The sequence below is a fragment of the Trematomus bernacchii genome, unplaced genomic scaffold, assembly GCF_902827165.1.
Source record: "Trematomus bernacchii unplaced genomic scaffold, fTreBer1.1, whole genome shotgun sequence".
Taxonomy (NCBI): Eukaryota; Metazoa; Chordata; class Actinopteri; order Perciformes; family Nototheniidae; genus Trematomus; species Trematomus bernacchii.
The window spans coordinates 4,643,525-4,668,631 of NW_022987708.1; the positions used below are offsets into that span (position 1 = coordinate 4,643,525).

General features: G+C 40.7%; 1 protein-coding gene across 3 annotated transcripts in view; it reads left to right on the plus strand.

The window, feature by feature from the left end:
- The window catches only part of znf644b (zinc finger protein 644b), a 35,852-nt gene extending 11,402 nt beyond the window's left edge, over nucleotides 1-24,450 (plus strand). The window contains exons 3-8 of one of the 3 annotated variants that reach the window (XM_034140847.1): nucleotides 9,279-11,987; nucleotides 13,334-13,873; nucleotides 15,773-15,886; nucleotides 16,153-16,243; nucleotides 17,696-17,912; nucleotides 22,754-24,450. In XM_034140847.1, coding sequence (XP_033996738.1) covers nucleotides 9,293-11,987; nucleotides 13,334-13,873; nucleotides 15,773-15,886; nucleotides 16,153-16,243; nucleotides 17,696-17,864 — 3,609 coding nt within the window. In that variant the 5' untranslated portion in view covers nucleotides 9,279-9,292 and the 3' untranslated portion in view covers nucleotides 17,865-17,912; nucleotides 22,754-24,450. Of the gene's footprint in view, nucleotides 1-9,278; nucleotides 11,988-13,333; nucleotides 13,874-15,772; nucleotides 15,887-16,152; nucleotides 16,244-17,695; nucleotides 18,165-22,753 lie in introns of those variants that run through there. The other 2 variants (XM_034140848.1, XM_034140850.1) reach the window with 2 other exon arrangements.
- The last annotated feature ends 657 nt before the right edge of the window (nucleotides 24,451-25,107 follow it).

Below are 25,107 nucleotides of genomic sequence, written 5' to 3' on the forward strand. Positions count from 1 at the left end.
TCACATGCCTGAGACATTTCTAACCGCTGTTTTTTCTTCTTCTTCTTACCCTCTTTAAAAGGAGTAGAGTTTAAAACTAACAAAGCCTTGGGAAATCCCCATCAGACATCCCTCCCTTAATCCATTTAATTTTGAAAGGTATTGTTTAAAGCTTTAAAGTTTATATCGTTTAATCCCCCTCCAACACTACGGGCAGCAAATGAGGCTGTGTCAGCAGCTTGAACAGATATAATCTACTCCACACAACAGAAAATCCTCCTTCAAGACAAGGTTGCATGGGTTTCCTGTGAACTCACCGTTTGATGTTTCTACCTGCTATTGAACATGACTTCTGTCTTAACCCAACTGTCACTCGCTCCCTGTCCCCTTTTATCACTCCCAATGTTCTCGCTTCACCTTTTTTCATCAGTAAATCTACCATCACAGCCATTTCACTCATTCCCCTTCTCTAGGACGAGGGGGGCACGGAGAAGTTTGTTGTGGGCAGGATCGGGGGGGCTCCTCAACACACTTTTACTCGTGTAGGATCTCGGACAAAGAACAGGATTGTTTCTAATGCACTTCTCTAACAGTTGTTATACTGTTTATTATGTATCTGCAGATACCTTTCACACACCACGGATTGTGCAAGACATTATTACTTATCATTTTTCCAAGGGACTTTCATTTTGTGTTGATTTTGGACCCCTTGTGCAGTACTGCCTCAAGTTGTAAAGGTCTTGATCTGACTGCACATGCATTTGTTTCGGAAGCAAGTACAAAGTGCTTCATTTTAATTGTATTTTTCTTTGTTTAACACATCTGTTTTTGGCATACATAGCAATGAGTAAATGTTTGTATTGGCAACTTTGTAAGATTAACAACTGTAATGCAGTTTGTGTTATAGCTACGTGAATACATATGATTGAGAAAGAAAACTCAACAAAGAAAATGTCCTTTAATGTACTGCTGTTTCTGAAAAGTTGTCTTTAATAGTGTGATAATCAGATCTTCCGGTCATGCTGTGAATCGTTCTGATATTGCAGGCAATCTGACAAGCCATATTGGACAGCCATAATAATAATTGTATAGAAATAACCAATATTATCTCTGATGGTCTACTCTGCTTATCTTTGGCCTCCGAAGTAAATCGAAACTGTTTTAAAACCACTGAAAAGTTCTAACTCTAAAGCATTATTTTAGAAATGATGCTAAGCTAGCAGCTAGTTAGCCTATCCAACCTAAGCTCAAATTGGAAATGGGGAAGCAGCTAGCCCAAATCTGTTTAAATTAAAAACATATATTCCCTCCACAACCGATTGTTAACAAAATGATTTGTATGCATTAAACATTTGACAATGAAGTAACATTTGAATACTTCCAAAAATATGGAGCTACTCCTTTAACTTATCTTTTTCGAAGTCATTTGAATGAACACTCGGTATTCTTGTTGTTAAAGCATGTATTAGCATTTAATCTTCTCATTACAAAGAAGATCATTTTATTTGCAACACACCTCCTATGGTACTCCTATATTGTCCTTTAGAGTCTAATTTGAGTCGTATAACACGGTATATATTTTCACTCAAGCAGTAAATTACATTGTTTAGTTATCAAAGGCTTTGTGTAATTACATTTGTGCAATTCAGGATGACAGGGCTGATAGTGTCTGCACAAGACGCTGGCATACATAATCACAGCCAAAATCCCATTAGGGAGAAAGAAGACCATTATTATGGAAATGACCTTTGGGTGACAAGAATTCAGTGGGATAAAAGAGTGCGTAATCCAGACAAAGACATGGTGTGAAGCCGCTCTCTTTATTTTCTCCTGTGCTAATTTACGAAATTTAGGGTGTTTCATGAATACTCCAAATTGGGGTTTATAGTTTCGCTGCTAAAAAAAGAAAAAAGTCACATTCAAGAAAGGGAGATTTGTGGCGTCTTGCTAATTTCTGCCTACTTTTCTTGGTACTGTGAATAGAACGGCAGGGCTAGGAAAGTAGATGTTTTGTTTACTGTGGCACCTTCTCCGAGAGAACACACTCACCTTGGGATTACCGGAGTGTCAAGCCGAATCTCTGTCTGTTTGTTTTTGAGCCACTCTTTGATACCTTCACACTTAAGAGGCAGCTTCATAAATTCACATTGTGTCAAATAAATCAATAGATCCCATTAGCCCAGGAAGTTGTGTAGTGCAGTACTTGAGGGAGCGTGGCTCCCCTTGTTTAGACGTCTGTGCAGCGGAGGCGATGGCAGAGGAGTATGAGGCTGGCTGTTGATCCGTACAGACAGCTCCAGCAGTTGAAATGGTTTGGCTGACTGGTCCCAGTTGGTTTTTAGCGCCGTCTCCACTGTGCTGCCAGCCCGGGTCTTCAGTTGAACAGGAAGAAGGAATTTGCTTAGACATTCACAGCCTTTACAAGCCTACAGCGCCAAACTCTCTTCAGTGTGTGTGTTGTCCTCAGTAGACCAGGAAGTTTGGGTTATTTCACTTGTTTGCACTGAATTGTGTTCTAAGTTTAAAATAAACGTCTCAACGTAAATATCTTTTACTTTTAGCATTTGTAGTGGATGTCAGGACGTTTCCTTGAGATGCTACTAACAATAATTATCCCTATGAATTAATAAGCAGATCATTTTCTAATTATTTGCTTTATAAAATGTCAAGATTTTGTTTAAAATGCACATTACAATTTTCTACAGCCCAAGATGACTTTGTCTTGATGGGTTTTGTTCAATCAATAGTAAAACAAAAAAAAAATTGCACATACAATCATATACAAGAGAAAAAGAAGATACAAATACTAAGATCTAACGAGCTATTACTTCTAAATGTTTGGTATTATTTCCTGATAAGTGACTCGAATGATGTTGGGTTCTTTCTCTGTCAGTTGACTGTCTTTCAGCAGAGCCATTGCATCACATTTTCTATTGCTGTTCTCCATGCTCTTCTGCATACCCAAAGAACACAACAATATCAAATACATCTACACAATGTATATTTAAATAACAGGTAAATGCAACTTCTTATACTTGAGCCTTTTGACAGCAGTTACCTTAAAACTGCTGTCCAAAGCTGCATACCACACAGATTATATTTAGTTTCATTGCCCATTATCATGGCATCCATTGGTTTCTCTAATTAAAAACATTGTAAAGTAATTAGCTGATAGTCAATTTTAAACTTTTTTTGGTTTCCAGTCTTTAAGTTCAATTAAACCATTTCCATTTATTTATGGTTAGGGTTATTACTTTTATTTGTTACCCAATATTCATTAATCCTGCTCATCCTCAACTGATGGTTCTTCTTCCTATTGGCTAATCTTTCTCGTTGACTAACCCCTGATTGTCACTGTTCTCATCTCAAATTATTGTTATAAACATTTGTATTAGGGTGTCACGTTTTGAGAGGCCTTGCTCAAGGCCATCTTGACATATAAGAGCCAGGGAACCCTTAACACTACCATAAAGACTCTACTACCATTCAAAGAGGATTCTTCAAATGCAGAAGACAACATAATGACACTGACACTAACAGGTCAGATAGAAAGGCTTCACATTCATCTAGATAGAAGTACATTGTTGACTGATCATTGCTTACTACTTAGTACTTACACATAGCAAATGTATTACAATAATTAATTTGGGCACTATCTTTGACTGTCAATGTATATGTCATTTTCATTAAATGTACAGAAGAGAATGAGCGCAGGATGAAAGAGAATATAGTTTGACACGCGCCGAGGTTGTGAGCCAGACTCAAATCCGTCCTGATGTGAGAACATGACACTGATCCCTGCCACTGTGTGCCATCAGTGCCATGTTCTCACATCAGTTAGTGAGGGCCGCACACCATCATTTTAACTCACTAACTTGAAGCCATTTTTAGCCTTGTGATTATCATGTGCACATGTACAATTGAATCTGATACAACATCCTGACAATAAACCCAGAAAAATGAAACATTCTAACCTAGGTTAAAGGTGGGGTAGGTAAGTTTGAGAAACCGGCTCGAGAATGAGGGCACGAGATAAGTTTGTGCACAGATGGAAGGCTGACAGGCAGGTAGGCCATCCAGTTATTTTAGCCGGGCCGGCTAAAATGATTGGTCGTACTTTTTACAGTATTACGGCTTCCACAGATGACATTTTGTTATGGATTTTTTGTCAAAGCACTTAAGATATTCATTGCTATCGGGATGTTAAGAGCATTCCATGGAATATAACAAAAAGTGTATCTCGAGCCGGTTTCTCAAACTTACCTACCCTACCTTTAAGGTAGAGCTGGGCAGGCAGAGGACGTCAGACCTGTGATTGGATCTCACTGTACAGTTGTACCTGATAATGGCCTTTCAGTGTATATTAAGACTGCATGATAAACATAGGCTTACAAAGTTAACTAAAGCAAACTAGAAAATACATTTCCTGCTGAAAATGCGTGTGAATGCTGTAAACTGTGTACATTTGTTGCTGAATTTAGCTGAAAATGCAGAAAAAGCTGAATATTTTATTAGTTGAATGGTCTCTGTAGCTGCTTTTAGCTACAGAAACCAAGTAAGTGTGTTGCTGAACTTAGCGGAGAAATGCAGAAAAGTGAAATGATTTGAATCAAAATTGTTACAGTTCAAATGCATTGCAATGACTTTGTTGAAAACTTGAAAGTGAAATGTTAAACTGGAAGAGTAGGAAAAATAGTGAAGAAGCTTAATATTTAAAAGAAAATGTTTTAAAAGGGATAAACAACTAAATGTATAGTCTCAATGTCCTGAAATAGCTGAATAATTTAATAGTTGAATGGTTTCTGTAGCTGAAAATAAGCTGAAGGAGTTAGATATTAAATAAAAGTAGTAGTGAATGAATGTGTATTAAGAAGAGAAAAGAAAGTAAAAACTCTTTGAAAAGCATCAGAATATTTTACCTGCAAACCTTTGAACTAACTTGATGGTGAGTGATCTGTCACCATGGCAACGGCATTTGATGAAACCCCATAATACGCTTAGATGTGTTGATGGCTGCATCGTTACCAAACCTGTGAAGTTTTGGGCCGTTTGGAGCATTTTCACTGAAGTTATGAGAAAACCGTGTTTCATGGTGAGCATTGTGTTGTTGAAGAAATCTCAAAACTGTCACGTAGATGTCTTCACGGCTGGACTGTTTGCACACATGTGAAGTTTGAGCACTTTTTGACAATTTTCATAGGAGTTATAGCAATATCGTGTTTTATGGCGAGGGATGCGTTGCCATGGTAACACCACATTATGTAACATCAGATTTGACGTAGAGCTGTTCAGGGCCACAGTGTTAACCATCATGTGATGTTTGGTGGCGTTCTGAGCATGTCAGTTGGAGTTATGACATCATCGTGTTCCATGACACAGGTGTTCATGTTTGAGCTAACGACGTTATGAAATACCTGTGCTTGAGCCCAGAGATCAGAGGTTTCCATGGTGATGTGCAGTAATCAGTGAGAGGAGAGCCTTTCCATTGTTCTGAATGAGAGATAAACCTCTTACATGTGAACGTTTTGTTGAAGAACCGCAGCAGATATCGGTAAAATGTCAACGCGTGAAGCGTCTCAGGACCCTGAAGAGCGTCTGAGTCTGCTTTTTGTGTACTTTCGGGTCAATAATGTGGCCTTTTTGGCAGATTAACTAAAGGTGTGCGGCTGCTGCTGTGAGGAAAGATCAGGCTGTATTTACAATAGGCCTTAATGGAGACATGTTGAACGTTTTTATCACTTCATGCCCTCAAGAGGCATTTTGTTTAATTATTTTGCGTAATTCTTTATTATTTTCCAATCTAGGAGAGGTTTTCCTACGTTTTTCATGAACAATTATGTCTCAGGAGTGTAGGGTTTGGGAATTATGGCAAGTTAAAAAAAATATATGTATGTATTAGGGGTGTAACGGTTCACAAACATTTCGGTTCGGTACGTACCTCGGTTTTTAGGTCACGGTTCGGTACGTTTTCGGTACAGCAGAAAAAATTATCACAAAACATAAAATAATTTTTGGGGGTTTTTAATTATTATTAAACTGTGAATATTCACTCAAATAAATACAAAATATAATAAAATAAACATTAAGGTGCAGCATTAACGTAACCAATTTTAGTTGAACAATGCCGACAAACAGCTTTGGTTCGGTCCACCTGTCTTTGTCCGTCATCCTTGTACGTAACTGCGAAACCAAAATGTTCCCAAACCGGAGACTTCAATGATGCTGGAGGATTTTCGAGCTCAACTTTATCTGCGTTCGGCATTTCGACAGTTCCTCAAATTACTGACTAAATTTGAACGCATCCCTGTGACCAGCTCTCATAGTATGCCTCTCGTCCAATGAAATGACTTGGTCGCTCTATGACGCGTTGAACCCAATGTGAGCAAATTACACTGAACGCTGCGACGCAGCACCTGAGATTACTTCCAAAAAGTTGTTCACGTTCTCAATTTTTTACGTTTAACGTTATATTCGTTCGGTACACTTCGGTACACACGTGTACCGAACCGAAGGGCCCATACCGAATAATTTCAGTACGAATACGTATACCGTTACACCCCTAGTATGTATATATGTTAAAATCTGAAGAAGGCCTCTTTACCAAGCTCCAAACTAAGTTAAATATCTCAAAAAGTGTAAAAGATATGAAAAAATCTGAATACAAGTTTTATATTTGAATGTCTTGTGATCATTTTAAAGTTGGAATGAAGTCTCTAGCTGAAAGTATGTGGAAGGAGTAGCATTTGGCGCACGTTGTAGTTAAAAGAGGATTTGAAGGTTCCTCCCATTGAGTTACATGTTAAAAAAAGAGTTTAAAAAGCTGAATATTTCAAAAAGTGCAACATATTTGGAAAAAGTTGAAAGTTTCCCATCATGTGCTGAAAAGGCTGAACATTTTGATATTTGAATGGTTTCTGTAGCTGAAAGTAGGCTGAAGTTATTCAACGGCAAGTTGAATTGCACAGCATTCACACTAATAAGAAGAAGTAGATTAAAGATTTGAAGAACTATAGTGGAATGCTGTAAACAGCATTCGCACTAATGATTGTTTGCTTTCTATTGTCTAACAGAGCACAATGATGATGAGGCGCCCATAAATCTCATTTACCAAACTGAAAAGGAGGCGAGTGTTTGGGGAACGTAGCAGGCAAGGTTAGCACGGCTCATCGCAGATTGATCTGTGCATACAGCTTAACGGCATTAAAGCTCATAATCCCTGTAAATATCTCCAGGCAAGGCAAAGTCAGCCTTTTAACATTGACTAAATGAAGTAAATAGAGGCAAATAAATTCATAAAAATTACATTTCTGTTGAACCCGCGTTCGTTATATATAGACGCGGGTTGTGTGAGTTGGCTGCTAATGAGGCTTACACAATTCCAACCAAGATATTTTGATGGTTTTGCCACCCTGCCGTTTGGGGGTAACAGTGAAGTCGGTTTTAAATGGAGAGCGTCTGTTCTCCCCTCCAACCTCTTACACCACAACAGATGGGGAGAATATGGAGCTTGGAAGGTTTTACCTCTGAGGTGGTAACAGTGAAGCCACTCATTAACACTGAATTTACCACTTCGTTAGCAACACAGCTTCCTGTAGAGAGAGCCACCCTGGATGTCAAATCCACAGAGCATACGTTTAGAAATAAATCAGCTCTGGACTGCAGGGTGTAATCTGTTATAAGATGTAGCATACACATGTTTAATTTAATCCTTAATATGATCCTATTTAATAACCAATGTAATAGTTCATAGTATAATTAGGGAAGAAACAGGGTTGGGGAGTTACAGTTTACATGTAATGAGTTTATGTAATCAGGATATCAAAAAAGGTAACTGTATTTGATTACAATAACATAAAAATAAGTAATCAGATTACTGTTACATAAAAAATAGATATTACTAGCATGATTAAAGTATTACAGTACTTTTTGAAATAAAGGTTGATATATATTACAGGTAGACGTGCTGAATGAATTTTCTTTATGGCTTGTATTTGGGCTACTTTAATTCTTCTTTATTTTAAATACATTTATATCTTAATGCAGTGGATGAACACCTGATTTATTAAACAAAAAATGCAGCTTGCTTTTGATTCATGTATTAAGCTTAAACAGCATTTTTTAAACTATTACTGTTACTACATGTTTGACATGAAATATCTTGGTTTCTTCTTTTCTAAGGTTATATTGTTACACACACTTAACGTAAAAATCATCTTATTGTTATTTATAATCAAAAGTAACAGGAAGTAATCAGGTTACATAACATTTATACTTTGATACATAGGTTAGGTTACTGATTACATGTAACTAGTTATTGTAACAGATTACATATTTAAAGTAACCCTCCCAACCCTGATTGCGAAGGCATATGTCTTCTTTGTGCGGGTCTTTGTTTGTGTTTTAAACAGATTGTGTGCCTGCCAATTTGTCAGGATTCAAGTAACAACAGTCTCATGCTGGGCTCCGTGTTGGCACCATCACAGAGTGATAAGACGCAATATGATCTCATCGGAGGTGTACTTTGTTCCCATGGAAATTGGTCAATTTTAGCAGACGACTGAGAACTTGAGGTGGAGACGCAGGAAGGTTGCGTCCCAGAGGAACCCTCACATAATTAAGCATCCTCGCCAGGGTATTCAGGGCTAACAGCGGGGTTTGTTGTGAATAGAAGTGGCGAAAGAGGGTGTTGGAAAATCATAATGCAGCACGGAATAAAACCACTCTCATTTTATGGAGGAAAATACTTTTTTAACTGAGCCAAATGATCAGCATGCATGAGAAAAGTGAACTACTTTATGTGTTGTGCAACAGTGTTTAGTTTTGTAATTTGTATGTGCTTTGTTTTTTCTTCAAACTATCTTCGGATGGTTGAATACCAAAATAAAATGAATATTATGCTGGTAGAACTTTAGTGCTGCTGCCGTGTGTATTGATGTGCATGCTGGGTACAGATTTGTTATGTATTTAACTTTTTATGTATATGTATTATTATTATTATTCAGTAGGTTTATGTTGTTCTGTCTAAGTATTCTATTTCATCTTAATTTTATTTTCACTATTATTATCAAGTGGGTTTTATTCCCATTGTATTTTCCTTTAACCTGGCATTCTATCCCTGTTTTTATGTATTTTTTATGTCCATTGTTCCCTTGTTGTAAAACACTTTGTGTTGCATGCAAGGAGCTCTACCAATGAAGAATAATATTATTTTTTATCATAAGACGTTGTTTGCGTTACTGAGCTTGCTTGTAATGATTAGAAATAAAGAGTTCATTTAATAATTTTCTTTTATATTTCAGAAAGTATTGCCACTATGTCAGATCTGAAGCCAAATGCACAAGAGGACAAAGACGTGGAGTCGGTGTGTGACAGCCCAGGTCGTACTCAGGAGCCATTACAGTGTCACACATTGTCCCTGAAGAACAATGCTGCAGGTCTGTCCTCAGATGAACACGAAAACCCTTTAAATGGAACCCAGCCGAATCCATTTGTATACAGCAGTGTCCCTGCTGTTCCCCATGCAGGCAATTCATTGCCTTCAGGAGCACTTGTTAATGGACCTGGTTCACACCCCACCTCAGAGGTACACTGTGTCCTGAACAAAGGCACTATTTTATCCAACAATGTCCTGGATGCCGCGTGGCAAGCGGAGAAGGACACGAGCCCCGAGGTGTTACCACCACCTAGTGAGCTTCAATCAGACGCTTGGAAGAACACAGCGGGGCCCGTCGAAAAAACCCCGGCCACACAGCCAGGTGTCAACACGCCATCGTCTCACTCGGAGGAGAATGAGTCCAAACTGGCCTGTTCCACGCTGTCAGGTGCAGACAGCGGCGAGGAAATGCACATTAGCCAACCTTTGACAAAACAGACAATGAAAACAAGATCTCGACGGGACGTAGAATGGTCAGAAAGCTCCTCGGATGATTATGACGACGCTAAAGTAATCAGATGGGATTCAGAGAGAGAGTGCTTCTCACACAATGACAGAAGGCTGGAGACCAAAGTGATGCACCAGAGGGACAGCAAGCACAATACACATGTAAAAAGCATGTCAGGCTCTCTGGAAAAGGTTAACAACAGCTTAAATCACACATACAGACGCTTCTGTTTCACCAGTGTCAATGATTTGGGAAATGTTGACACTGCCAACAAAGACGATTCTTCGTGTACTCAATCTGATATTAGATATTCCAGCGTGCCACTCAAAGGCAGTTCTCCAAGCACAGCTTCAGACTCCAAACGCCATATTTATAGCACAGCGCAGGAAGGCTGTAATGAGGGAAATTACCCTGAAGATGAAGACAATTTCAGTTCAAAAGTGGAACAGCTGAAGAAAGAACAAGTGGAACAAGAGACACTTTTCTTTTCATGCACGCTATGCAATGTTAATTTCAAGGAAAAAATACATTTCCATAGACATATGATGTATCATTTAGGCAAGCATAATCAGGTGAAGAGTGAGGGTGTCTCTCAGCCCTTTATATGCAGGGAATGTGGGCGTTTGTTCTGTGATAGCAACTCCCTCATGAGGCACATCATTATTCACCAAGACAGACTGGAAAAACGTATGAAGGAAATCAAAGGTCTCAAAAACACTGAATCCGCAGACCGGGGCACCAAAGTGCAGTGCCCTCGGTGTGTGTTCGGCTGTAATTGCCCTAAAATCTCTGTCCAGCATGCCAGAACGCATGATAATCTGAAGCACTACTACTTCTGTGAGGAGTGTAACTACATTACTCTGACACAGCAGGCACTTGAAGCACACATACATGTCGCACACCTCGACACACACCAGCCTAAGTACAGGAAAATGACTCATAATGATGATGCACAGGAAGTGGACCATGTTCAGCGTAGAATGAGTTTTTTCACAAGCAGAAACAAAGTAATAATTGAAAGATGTTCCGAGCTGAAGCATCTGCGTTCAAACTATGGCGATTATAAAAAGGTTGCAAACAAGCCCAAAATCGCCATGTCTAAACCAAATCTCTTGACTCTCGGAGAAACGGCCCATTTTCCCAACCGCTCCAGTACAACAGAGGGCATTTACATTCAAAAGTCCAGCGACAAAACTGTAAATCCTCCTCAGTTTCAGTGCTGCTCTAAAAACATGCTTTCGCCGTCTTTGTGGAGGGTCGATAGGCATGGAAAACTACTCCAACAGCAAAATGTAGATGTGGCAACTGATCTCACCTATGTGAAAAAAGACTCTGAAAACAATGACTGCGAGGCTTTTGGCAGCTCAAAGCAGGCAAACCGTCCTGCGACCGCTGATTTTTTACCATCAGCCAGAAATCTTAAATTAGACCAGATGTTCTGTCAGGATGGCGAGAACCACCCCAAAAACGTGAGTTTACAACCGCGAGCAAACCAAAATTCTCTGTCAATAAGAAAAATGTCAACACCCTTGCATAGCACTATTGACAACATGAACGGTAATATATCGACAAAGCTTTGCCAGAGGCTCAGGAAACGGTGTGCAGCAGATGAGGAGTTAGAGAAAGGCTGTGAGGGCAGGGAGAACTCCAGTGATGACAGCAGTGCAGCTACAGGCAGCTTCTTAGAAAGCCAGAATGTGAGGAACCCGTATGCTCGGAGGTATTTCACAAAGAGGCAGAGGTTCTCAGACAAAGACCAAAGCCTGCATGTGTACAAGAATGAAGAGGATGGAGATGACGACTGTAGTGACATAGAGCAGCTGGTAATCAAAGAGGAGTACATTGAAAGCACAGTGTGTGATGATTCCCCAGAGTCGCCTTGCATGTCTGTAAGTGACAGCGTTGATGTTTTGCCCTCACCGGGGGTGGAACACAAGCCCTGTCCGTACTGCCCCGCCATGTTCGAGTCCGGGGTGGGCCTGTCCAATCACGTGCGAGGGCACCTGCACCGAGTCGGCTTGAGCTATAACGCTCGACACATGGTTTCACCAGAGCAGGTGGCACTGCACGACCATCAGCCACGGATACGCAGAAGGATCCCCTGTGCCATGAGGAAAATTAGAAAAGGTAACACAACACATTTTTTTAAGTGAAATGTCTAGACATCCTTTGTTTAGTTTGCCATGAGATTTGGTACAGAACATTCACTTCCGTCCTGAATTGTAACTAATATGTTAAGCTAATATGGTGAAGCAATGTCATTGTGGGCATATCTGAATGCATACTTGCAGCATTAAGCTTAAAGCAGCCTCGCAGATGCTACCTTAAAATCTTTGTTGTTATTTACAACCCTAAACCTCAAAATGCCGCTTTTGGCATGTAAAGATATTATAAAAGGTTGAAAATTCAAGACTTGAAATTCACAAATTTGAAAAAACGTCTCCTTTGCCGAGATAATCCATCCACCTGACAGGTGTGGCATATCCAGATTCTGATTAGACCTCATGATTATTGCACAGGTGTGCCTGGTCACAATAATTGATCAGGTTGTTGATTGTGGTCTGTGGAATGTTGGTCCACTCCTCTTCAATGGCTGTGCCAAGTTGCTGGATATTGGCAGGAACTTGAAAAGTTGCTGGATATTGGCAGGAACTTCAATGGGTGACATGTCAGTTAAATATGCAGGCCATGCGAGAACTGGGATGTTTTCCTTGCAACACGGGGCTGTGCATTATCAGAATGCTGCGGCCAGGATTTTAACAAACCCCAAAAAAGGGATCACATTTCCCTGTGCTGGCATCACTGCACTGGTTACAGGTCTTTCAGAATTTATTTTAAAGCACTTTTAAAGATTTACGAGGCTTTACATAACCTGTCCCCGACATACTGTTCATCAATGACTGCCTTTCATGGTATAACCCTACAAGTCACTCAGATCCTCCAATGTCTTTATTTTAGAAGTACAGAAAGTATTAAACAAGAAAAATGTTGTGTTCATAGAAAAAGACTTAGATCTTTGATTTCAGCCCATGAAAAATGGGAGCAAAAACTAAAGTGTTGCGTTTATATTTCTGTACAATGTATATATCCGGATCTTAATCTGCTGAATGTTCCACTTTGTTCACCAGTTAGTTTCTAACAGTTTATGTACCGTTTCGTGCTGAGCAGGTCAATCACGACTAGTTTATAAAAAAGCTTTCTTACTGTACAGCTAAACAGCTAACAATGAGCTAAAATTGACTATAAAGCTCCATAAAAGTCTTATAAAGATGCAATGAGCAACCGCTTTTACACTGTCACATTGCTTTCACATTGTCATAGGATTTTGTTATGATAAACAGAAATATTAGAGCCACTTCGAATTTACTTTTGGGTATGTGAGACTCTAGTGGGCATGTGCATTAATAAGTGATCTATTATCAACATATCATGTTGTGTTGCTATTTTCTGACAAATGTCATCTGATCTTGCAGCTGTAAAGCCAGAAACCAAAGGAGAGCACACATGTCCGCTGTGCTGCGGGTGGTTTGATACTAAGACCGGCCTCTCCAACCATGTGAGGGGACACCTGAAACAAATTGGTAGGAGTGCAACCAGCACCAGCAAGTCTCCACTGTCCATCTTAAATGAACTGCTGCAGGACAAAAGGGAACATCAGAACATCCTCCAGAACCAGCCCCCCCCACCACCCTTTGTCTCTCAGAAGTTAATCAGCAGCAATAGTCTGGTCCTGATGCACATGGGCATCCCACTGAAGACCCAGCATGAAACGAGGAGCCCCGCTCTCATGCTGGACAGCTTCGTACCAAAACAGGACGCAGAGGCTGAAGCACAACTAGACACCAAGGCCTCTTCCAGCACTTTAGTTGGTCTTCTCAAGATGAGACAGGAACGTATGCAGCTCACAGCGAGACACAACCAGGAAGCTTATGGAACCAGGGAGCTCTATGATCTGACCAAAGATTACATGGAGGAGACCCAGATCACCAGTGTGGAACCAAAATGGGTTCACGGTAAAGATACATCTTCAACTTTGGTGGTTTTATATTATAAGCCCAGCACTATTGTACATAAAGTAACTTAAAGAGGCCCTATTATGCTTTTTTGGGTTTCCCCTTTCCAGTAGTGTGTAAATGGTCTGCAAAGGTTAAAATCCCAACTGTCATAGGAACGAACAGGGTCCTGCCTCCACGCTGTATCCAGTTCTGTATCCAGGTGCCTAAAACGCCTCCATTGTTTACTTCCGTAACATAATGACATCTATATGTAACACTCACACTGCTATTGGCTAGCGCTCCAAAACATTGTACGTGATTGGCTTTGGGGCGGGATATCTCGAAGAGGTTCACCAATCACCACAGAGCTGGCCAGCTAACCAATCAGAGCAGACTGGGCTCTGGTTTCAGACAGAGGGTGAACAGAGGTGCTGCAGCACAGGCAGTATGAGAAAAATAAAGAGCTTTTTGAACATTAAACATGGAGACATGTCACAGTAGAGACACACTTGAGAAAAAGAGGGCCCCTTTAGCTTAATTGGAAAGCATCCTAGGTACATTTCAAGTCTCTGCAAGTGTATTTTTAAAAGGTGAAGGAAGTTAAGAAGTAAATGAATCCTAAAATTGTATACAAATGTCAGCATTTATGTACCCGTTTTGTTGATTTTTGGCCAAATCTCTTTCAAGATATATGAAGCATTTCAGGAACCCCCGCTTTTTCTTGGAAGTACACTGCTGCTCAGCTGGATCATTCATATGAGATTTCTACACATCAAACATTTTTAGCTGTGTTCGATTGCTGGGGGGTCTGCTATTAATTGTGTATATACACTAGCTTTCAGTTCTCTGATGTTCATCAATATTTTATTACACATTTTCAATATCTCATTACACATAAACTGCAGGTGGGGGTCAGTTAAACAATAGTCCACAATCATTTGATATGTGGAGAAAAAAAAAACACTGAATGTCGCCAAAGTGCTTTTGAAGTTGATATTAAAAAATCATGAGGTCCTCTTGATGTGGAGTTGGAAACCCATCATCCGTGTTTTCACAACAGTGTTTAATGTCTGTCCAAATCCAACTTTTATTCAGGTTCTGAGAGAAATAAGATAAAAGATACAGATTTACAATGAAAGGACTCTTTGAGTTCTATTTTAAACTAAATTGTATGGTTATTGCTGTTATTATGGTGTTACCGTGACATCTGTAATGTACTCGCAAAGATGGCTTTATTTCTCCTGTACTGAAACTGATTAAATACTTAAGGTAAAACATATAATTACGGTGTTAATGTTAATATAATATGATTATATTTTCATTGGCAAGTTAGATTGATATTAACCTCATTTTTGCTCAATATTTATGGACATTTTTCTAATGGTAGGAAATTGTTCTAAGCATTGTTTAAGCTAAAAAAGGTTTTTAACTTTTTAATTTTGTTAGATCTTTTGGGATAACTTCTTCACAAATGTTCACATTAACAGGAAATGGTTCACAGCACATTCTGCCAGATTTCTGTCATAGGACTAACACATCTGTGATTTTTTTCACGTTTTTTATGAATTCTCTGTGACACTCGTGAGGTGGTGTATGTGAACATAGCCCCCCCGAAGACACCAGATTGTGTTATACTTTAACAGGAACACTTTTCAAATAGGAGAGTGCAAATCAGCTGCTTAGAATGAAAGCAGGTGGAAGAAGACTTTAGCGCACACTGGGAATAACTGTTTGCTTGATAATAAAATTACTGCATGAACTCAAACACTATCCCATAATGCTTTTCTCCTTAATAATGCAGTGTCTATCTTTGGCTGATCTAGAGCAAATAGATAGTATAATCACATAATTTGAGTTTCCTCATTTGCCTTTCTCTCTTTGAGTTTAATATTTCTTTCTCACTGTTCTATCTTTCAGATGAATGTGATTCGGATGACATTTCTATTCGGTTTAATAACACTTTACCCAGGCTTTCTGGTCATCTTCGAGGCTACGCACACAGGAAGAGGTTTGCCCTTTTTCAAGATGCAGGTACATTTTTGACGATATGCAAAATGACAACAAATGTGTCTCTACATGAAATATCTGTTTTGAGCACATGAATCAAGTGGTTCATATTTGTGAGTAATGCTTCAGACATTAGATAAATCAGCCCATCTCAAATGCATGTTAACTAGAATAGTAAATATCAGTATTAAATGCAATAGTTGGATTTGGGATTATTTATTTATGCCTTTTGTCAGTGATCACTTAATACATGCCCTCAGATTAAGCAGTCCACTGTTTTGTCTTGTTAGGCGATGATTATAAACCGAAGAAGCCAAGGCCCGGGCTAAAGAAGAAGATTTTACTCTCCTTAAATGCTGAGATATGCACGCTCACCTGCAGGTACAGAGATTTGAAGGTTAACCATGGTTCTTTAAGCGAAGAGTGAGTGAGAGTGCTTTCTACCTCTATTTCATATGTAGGCCTTCAATTAAATAGATAACCCAGCACACCAAAAATAGTGACCAGTTGTCATTCCTATCCTTTTCAGTTACATCCAAAACCAGTGGTGACCTGGAATCTAGGGGCAAACAAAATCTGATACCCTTAAAAAATTGAAAAGACCCAGGGGCCGAAATTAGCTTCCACACTCTAACGCTTACCGGACCAGGTATGGACAGATGTATCGCATTGATCCTGCTATTTGGTTTTGTTTCTCTGTTTTTTAAGCAGGCCTTATTATATGTTGTACTTTGGATTCCTAAAGCTTTTAGTCTACTAACCCATCATCCAAGGGTAGTTTTCACTATAAGTAAAAAAGAATTTTTGGACGGACACTATCATTTACCGTTTTTTACTATGTAAAATCTGAATTTTCTTTAAAATAAAAAACATCTATATTGATTCTGACTTTTCTACATCCAACTCACAGGTTTATCATTACTTTGAGAATAAAGATGATTAATTTAACCCTTTTAGAAGGGAAGATATGGTCATTTGTTCTGGGAATGTCATTTTCGAGCCTGAGACCTGAAAAACAGGCTCAGGGCTTAACAGGTTAACGTCAGCAGAGCATCGAGTACGCCTGTTCGTTGTTGTATTCCCATGAGCATACTTGCTGTTCTGAGTGCGTTCACACTAACAGATATGGCAAAATACAGTGCATTATGAGTTGAACTCATGATGGTCAAAAGGTTGAGTAGCCTCATTTGTTACCAACTAGACTACGTAGCGGAAGGGTCACAAATGTTGCGATTGCCTTTTCGGATAAGTGCACACAATCTGAGTTTGGTTGAAGAAAACGCTACCCTGTCAAAATTCACGCAGACCAAAGTAAGTAGATTGTGTACACAGTGTACTACATGGAAGTCCTTGCTTGTCTGATCTTCCACCTGACCAGTGACCCAGAGGCATGCTGGGAACAGTGATGGACCTAACCCTAACCCTAACTCTCAGAGAAGTACAATCCCATCCCTCTACATTCACATAGTGAACATGGAAGCATTGGCTCTTTTTGTTCACAGGCCCAATATGTTTGACAGAAGCCTGAAGACTAACCAACTCTTTAGAAGAGAATCTTCTCTAGAGTTCTCTAATGCACTTCAAAGGCGCTCCTCTTCCGGAAACATACATTTCTGACAGCGGGAAGACTTTTTAACTTGTTATAATGGAAAATGTTGCTGACCCCCCCCCCCCCCCCCCTGGCCAATCCATGAACATATGGAATATGTAACTGCTGGATAGATCGCTTTATAGTCTGAATAGAAATAAAGTAATATGAGCAAGTATGGCTTACTTCTCACACTGGGAGAAGATGATTGCACAATAGCTGACGGGTCTCCCCTCCCTCTGCAGGTTCTGTGACCTGGTCTTCCAGGGCCCCCTGTCTATCCAGGAGGATTGGATTAGGCATTTACAGAGGCACCTCCTGCACACCAGGGTGCCTCAGTCAGGGACCGGGATGGTGGAGGTTTTGGGTCTTCACAAAGTACAGATTTCCCATGAGCACCAAGATCCAACGTAGAGTTCTACCCATCTGGAACCTCCAGTTGCCTGAATTTGCACATTGTTTGTATGTAATAATCCCTAAATTGTTTTAGATTAGTCCTAGAAATATATAGTGAACTAGACTTGATATATTACTTAAAATTATATATTAATATAACTGTTTAAATTAGCACAAATGTATGTATAGGATATTTTACTGTTGTGCTTTGCCTTATACTTAGCTAGGAAAGCTTATAAGATTGATCTATATTGACTGCCAGAGATGGAGTACTGGACTCGGACTCGAGTCGGACTCGAGTGCCGATTTTCGGGACTCGTGACTCGACTCGGACTCGCCCACTGATTGACGCGACTCGGACTTGGACTCGTGAATTCTCGCGCACGATGACTTGGACTCGGACTCGGACTCGTGAATTCTCGCATACGATGACTTGGACTCGGACTCGTGAATTTTTCCCCCCACGATGACTCTGACTCGACTTGTACATTGGCGCTCCGACTTGGACTCGGACTCGAGCAAGTTTTCTCTGGAGTCTGATGTCCTCTATCCTGGCGTGTGCACCTGCGAGGCGAGTTCACGTACTGGGCCCCGCTATTCCAGTCTAAAGATGTCTAGAGACACACCCCGCATCGTGCTGTATGCTTTCACACATTCTGCTTCCACATTGGAAAAGAGCAGCGCAAAATGCTCGTTATGTGGAAAAAATATTGAAGAGAAGGCTCCGTAACGCATTACTCTAAGGATCGAGTTCAGACTTGAACACTATCATCAGAGTAACGTGATCTACTGTAATCAATAAATAAAGATTCAGCCGATAACACGAAAGTACATGGCTACTTAACATGGTCATTTTGCTTGCTAAGTAGCCATGTGCTTTCTGGGGCTAAATCTTTATCAGTAAACCGATTTAACCGGTAAAGGTTCCTTCAAAATAAAAGTCCCGATCTTATTACTATCAAAATAAAAGTGCAAAATGAAAACTTTACCATAGGAAAATATTGGCATACAAATATAATCACTTCTCTAAAAGGTAACTAATTTTAAATATAGTTAGACATATTATAGGTCATTTACAATAATAATAATATTAATATTAGTAATAAGCTTTATATTTGTATAGTGTAGTCCCGAGAGATAGGAGTCGGAGGCGGTGCATCGAAGGTGCAAATGGGAACTTTAATGAGCAGCAGAGACGGACATGTTGTCGGGTCGCAGCCCGGGAAGAGAAGAGAAAGCGAAAGGGAGGGCACGCAGTAAGTACCAACAACATATGTGTCCGTGCGGAAACAATACCCCCAACCTGTAGTTCCATGAGTGAATTATGTAACCTAGTTAATTAGTGATCACTACACAAGCCCCCCAGAATTCAACCATGGACACAATCCTCGCGTCCGGGAGGAAGCACCACAGGGGCCGAGGAGGGCGGGGCCGGGCCATGGAACGGGCCGTCGGAAGGGAGCCGCAGGAGAGGGTAGGGGCCCTAACGAGGGTGAGGGCATCCCCACCAGGTGGTGGGGGGCGGGCCGGAACGGGCCGTCGTCAGGGGGCCACAGAAAGCAGGGTCGCTGTGTTGCGACGTAGGGACGGTCGTGAATATCCCGGTGCACCCCAGCAGGGAAGAGCGCTGCCCGGCCGCAGGCGAAGGCACAGCGGCGGAGGGTACGAAGTCCACGGGAGGAAGGAGCCGTGTCCCCGGGAGGAAGGAGCCGTGGACAGGGGAGAGGCCAGACGGGGCGCCGTCCGAAGCCGCCGTCGAGGCGAACCGTGAGCCGCGGTTAGAGGAGAGGCCAGGCAGGGTCCAGAAGCGCGCCACCCACGGGCCGATGAAGGCATGGGCGACGTCCGAAACCGCCGAGGCGAGGGAAGAAGCCAGACAGGGTCCCGAAGCGCGCCACCCACGGGCCGATGAAGGCATGGGCGACGTCCGAAATCGTAGAGTCGAGGCGAGACGGGGTCCAGAAGCGCAACACCCACGGGCCGAAGAAGGCATGGGCGACGTCCGAAAGCCGCCGTCGAGGTGGTGAAAAAGCGAGAGGGTCCACACGAGGCCGACCAGACATGGTCGAACCTCCTCTCAGGCACCAGAAAAAACTCAAAAGGGTCGTCCTGTCCATGATCAAAAGCAGGTGGGCGAAATTGTGAGAGGATCCACACGAGGCCGACCAGACTTGATCGAACCTCCTCTCCGGCACCACAAAAAAAAAGAAAAAAAAAAAGGGGCTAACAATGGATGTCATTAGCCGCTAGCTGCTAGCCATTAGCTGTCGTGGCTAGCCGTTCTCGACGGCCGTTAGTCACTGTCGTCGTCGGCCCCGGAGCCTCTGCTAGGCGGCGTGCCCCCACCAGGGAAGGTGCTGCAGCGTGTAGTGGCCAGCACATCAGGGGTAAATCGCCGGGCGGCCAGGAAGAACCGGCTAGCTTCTTCGGCTAAAGCTTGGGGCTCAACACTAGCCGCGTGAGCTAGCGCAGCCTGGACATGCAGCCGCATGTCCCGAAGAAACAGCTCCATGAGGTAGAAGTCGGGTTCCTCCATACCCAGCAGGTCGCGGGAATGGCGAGCGACGTCCTCAGCCATTCCGTGGAGCGCACCGAGCCTCAGTCCGTGTGCACGTGGCAGCCATGGACGTCTCCAAAAATCTCCGGCATTTCGAGAAAAACAGTGTTTGTTTTTTGCCGTGTTCGGTTCAGTCTCGGATCCTTCGCGAGACTTATGTCGGGGTCACCAATGTAGTGCCGAGAGATAGGAGTCGGAGGCGGTGCATCGAAGGTGCAAATGGGAACTTTAATGAGCAGCAGAGACGGACATGTTGTCGGGTCGCAGCCCGGAAAGAGAAAGGGAGGGCACGCAGTAACGGGCCGTCTCCACGGCAGCGTTAAAAAAATCTTGGAGGTGGGCGTATCTGAAGCTTGAGGATTTTTTGCGAGCAACCAATCACATGAATCTCCCGCCCGCGACATACGAAGCAAAAAAGCCCGAAGTAAACTGGATATAAACTCCCCAAACAGGTGAAAACATACCACTGTCTCTGCCACCTCCCTCCATGCCTGGCTCCTCCGGTTTATATCCCGGTAGGTCTGGTCATAAAGCACCGGGTGATTGATTCGCTACCGCTAATTTCTCCTACATTTTTTGGAATATGAGGAAATGACCTGCGGTATGTCTCTCCCAGCATACACGCCGTTTGATTGGCTAGAGCTTGAACTGTCAGATTTGCGTACACGGGATTTGATTGGCTGACGCTTCCACCTCAGCCTCAAAAGTTGAACATTGTTCAACTTTGGATCTTGAAAATCCTGAGAATCTCCGCTCGCCTGCCCACAATGCATTTCGGCGAAAGCGAAAAAAAGTGACGTCACCCCATTCAAAGTGAATGGGCAGAAGCGTTTCAAGATTTTTTAACGCTGCCGTGGAGACGGCCCGTAAGTACCAACAACATATGTGTCCGTGCGGAAACAATACCCCCAACCTGTAGTTCCATGAGTGAATTATGTAACCTAGTTAATTAGTGATCACTACAATAGCACTATTACAAGAATTGTAGCCAAACTGGCTTCACAGCAGTTCAATAGACAGATTAGTATAACATGATAGGATAAAAGCAATGTAGAGGAGCAGCTACATTTCAACACATATATCCACGAAGATTAATACATGAAGACTTGTGACTCAGACTTGACTTGGACTCTACTTAGGTGACTCGGACTTGGACTCGGACTCGAAAACAGGTAATGATGACTCGGACTCGACTCGGACACTCCTTGGGTGACTCGGACTTGGACTCGGACTCGAACACAGGCAATGATGACTCGGACTCGACTCGGACACTCCTTGGGTGACTCGGACTTGGACTCGGACTCGAACACAGGCAATGATGACTCGGACTCGACTCGGACACTCCTTGGGTGACTCGGACTTGGACTCGGACTCGAAGAGTGGTGACTCGAGAGTGACTTGGACTTGTGAATTGGTGACTTGACTACAACACTGTTGACTGCTAGATAAGTTAGACAAAACAATGGGCAGCAGACATCTCTTCAATGGAAACTGGTCTGCAGAGCTGCAATCTTTAGAACATGTGTTTCTCATAAAGAAAAGTGCCTTGTCATAAGCATTTTATGAGAAATCATATTCATTATGAAATGAAGAAAATATTAACATTTCTGAATGTATTGTAACTTTTTATTCAAGATTCAATTCAAGATTCATAGGTCTTATTGTCATGGCAATGAACATCTGAAGTCCCAAGCTCCTCTAACAGTCCAACATACAATATGTTTTAAGACAATTTAGGTCAGAAAAGGTACATTTCTCATTACAAGACAGAAACTTTACTCAATATTGTTTTCCTTAGAAACGTTTTATCACAACAACAAAATGTAATAGAAGCGTTGCCAGTCCTATATTGGCAAGATGTAAAAAGCCTGCACTTTTTAATTAAGTTCATGTCTCATTTAGTTTTAGAGAGGAGATAAAATAAGGTGTTGTTAAGCAGTGTACACAGGGCTGTCATTAGTCTGTTCTCTGTCGGAGTTCACCTCGGTGTCTGCATCACACGCAGCATCTCTCTTAATCAAAGTGACATTCAAGATGTTCGGACAGCTTGTTCTGCTTAACCTTCAACCAGCAACATAACATCTGAAAACAGCCTCTCAATATAGCCACGATAACATCTTTTGATATAGAGAAAACTCTGTTTATAACAAGGAAACGTCCCCGTTATTAACAGCATAGTGTTCAACATCCAGATCTGCGTTCCTGAAGATTTGGACCTAAATTAGTTGCTTTTTTTCTGCTATGACTAAGAATGTATTGAAATATTCTATAAAACCACTGGCCACTTTTTTTGCATTTCGATAACCTGCCCTCCATATGTTTCTTCCTAAATGTGGTGCTTGTTTTGTAGGATGCAGAGACTCTTCCATACGTTCAGACAGGGAAATGGCTATGCAAGGTAAAAAGATGACAAATCATTTGAAATGTGTAGAATTTTTAGGGTTTGTCACTGGAAGATAGCACTTTGTCTTTTGCCAGGACATGTTGTCATACACTTTGTCCTTCTCTCACCCTCTTTTCGGCACCTACAGGGTGAGTCGACGCCAAAAGACTCAACTCACATGTCGCCATTATCATAAATACTTCGTACTCGTAGAATATTACAATTTTAGGATTTCAATTTTCATATTAGAAAACATCATTAAAAAATATATAAATGTCTGTGTTATTCAATCATGTTTCTCCAATGATATGCAAATTATTATAGTAAAAAGCCAACATGCAAGAAGAAAAATACTAAATCAAATAAATATTTAGCTTTAATAACCTAATGTAATGACATGTATTTATCTATTTTTCTTGGAATATCCAGCTTTCTAAAATTGTAGACATGCAGTGCTTCCTTACATACACGTTATTAAGATATTACAATTTCTATACAATAATCTACTCAGGCTTGATAGTTTAGTATTGCTTAGATCCTGATACAATTACTGCAGATGTTATCTTTTAGATAAAGTGAATTGTTCTTAAATAGTTAGATAGACGAAAGCATTTATTTGTAATTATTTGATAAGTTACATCAACAGTTGGATGTAGATTCGGAAATTACAGCATGGCCCATCCAGAAAACAGTTTTAAGAAGATATGCTGTACTGGTTTGAGGGTAGATCTACAGTGTATTATGTCTTCTAGTTAAATTGAAGAGATTATTTACAGTTTCTGTGGAGAGGTTTAACTAAAGGTTCGCCTTGTGTGGTTCGCTAGCAAACAGCCTGACAAAAGAATACTCAATTTGAAGAAATGGTGGCCAAATGTGTTGGGCATTCAATGTCAGGTGAAAATAGTGTTCCAGAGAATAAGCTGTATTTTTTGGAATATCAATGTTGAGAGCCAACGAGAAACAAAGAAAGACAAAACACTGAAGTCACGATGTTATATGCTGCTATATCTGTGTTAAATTAATAACATGTCAATAAATGATATGTCAACTCTTATTTATTAACTTGTGGTTTTATTTGAAAGTAAAGATAATAATAATAAAATAATAAATTTAATTTATATAGCGCTTCTCATCTGCCAAGACAAATCTCGAAGCGCTTCACAGCAAAGGACACTGATACAATTTGAGAGATTAAACAAATAATAATAATACAAATTAAAAATTAAAACAAAATTAAATAAAAAGATACAGCTGTATGTGGTGTGTTCAATTGGAGCATGGTGACAATTTTCTTCCAAGTGTAAAAGTGTTATTGTTTAAGGCTTCTGTGGTCAGAAATGTAGAATATGTTGACCTATTTGATTTATTGTGTTTAATTAGTTTGAACTACATTTTGAATACGTTTGTAGATAAGAATAACAGTGATTAAGGGTATAAATAGTGGATTGTCCTATGGGGAGGGGCTTAACATATATAAACCTCTGGCCACAAGTGTTTTGGAGTTAGTCTGATGTGGCTGTAGAGCAGAGAGGTACCAGTTATATTTCTTCGACCTGTACATATACTGTATATTGAGGTTTGTTTTCTTTCTATTTTGGACTGTAGATCCTTGTTACTTTGTGTTCTTTCAGCATTTTGGCTGTTAATAAAAGCACTTAAGGATACATTGTTTGTGACTCTAGCCATCTTATTTAATTCCTAGTTTTTTCATTGACCCTTTTTGTAACATATATATACTGTTTATAGCGGATCTTTATCTATTTATTTATATCATGGCATTTATTGTCACAAAACCCAATGTCTTGCGGGATAAAAAAAAGATTCTGATTCTGCTGGAAGTAAGAGATTCAAACAGTGAGGTTAGGAATAATACAGCAACATAATGAAGCACATGTTGAAACAAAGCATTTCAAAGCAACACGAGTAAAGAGGTGTTAATCTGCTGCAGCTCTGTAACATCTGGATGTATTTGAGGCTGAGGAGCAAGTCCATTAAAACACAAACTGTACATAATGACAATCAGAACTCTATAGGGTATTTCTATGAGAGAATGATGGTACCTTAGTTGCATTCCAAGATTTTCAAAGCCTGTTTGTAAGTAACATCCGTAATTTATTGGCCTGGACCGGGATCAGGCAGCAACCATGGGACAGATGTGAAAATATCATTGTACTTTGAAACAGCAAGTTAGCATGCTAGTGCTAATAGGGAGAACAAAGAACAGCAAGCCAAAGCCAGATGTCAAGATCATTCTTATTCTAATTCACACATCTTTTTTGCACGACTTCTAAGGGGAACAAAATGTGCTGCACAGGAAGTGA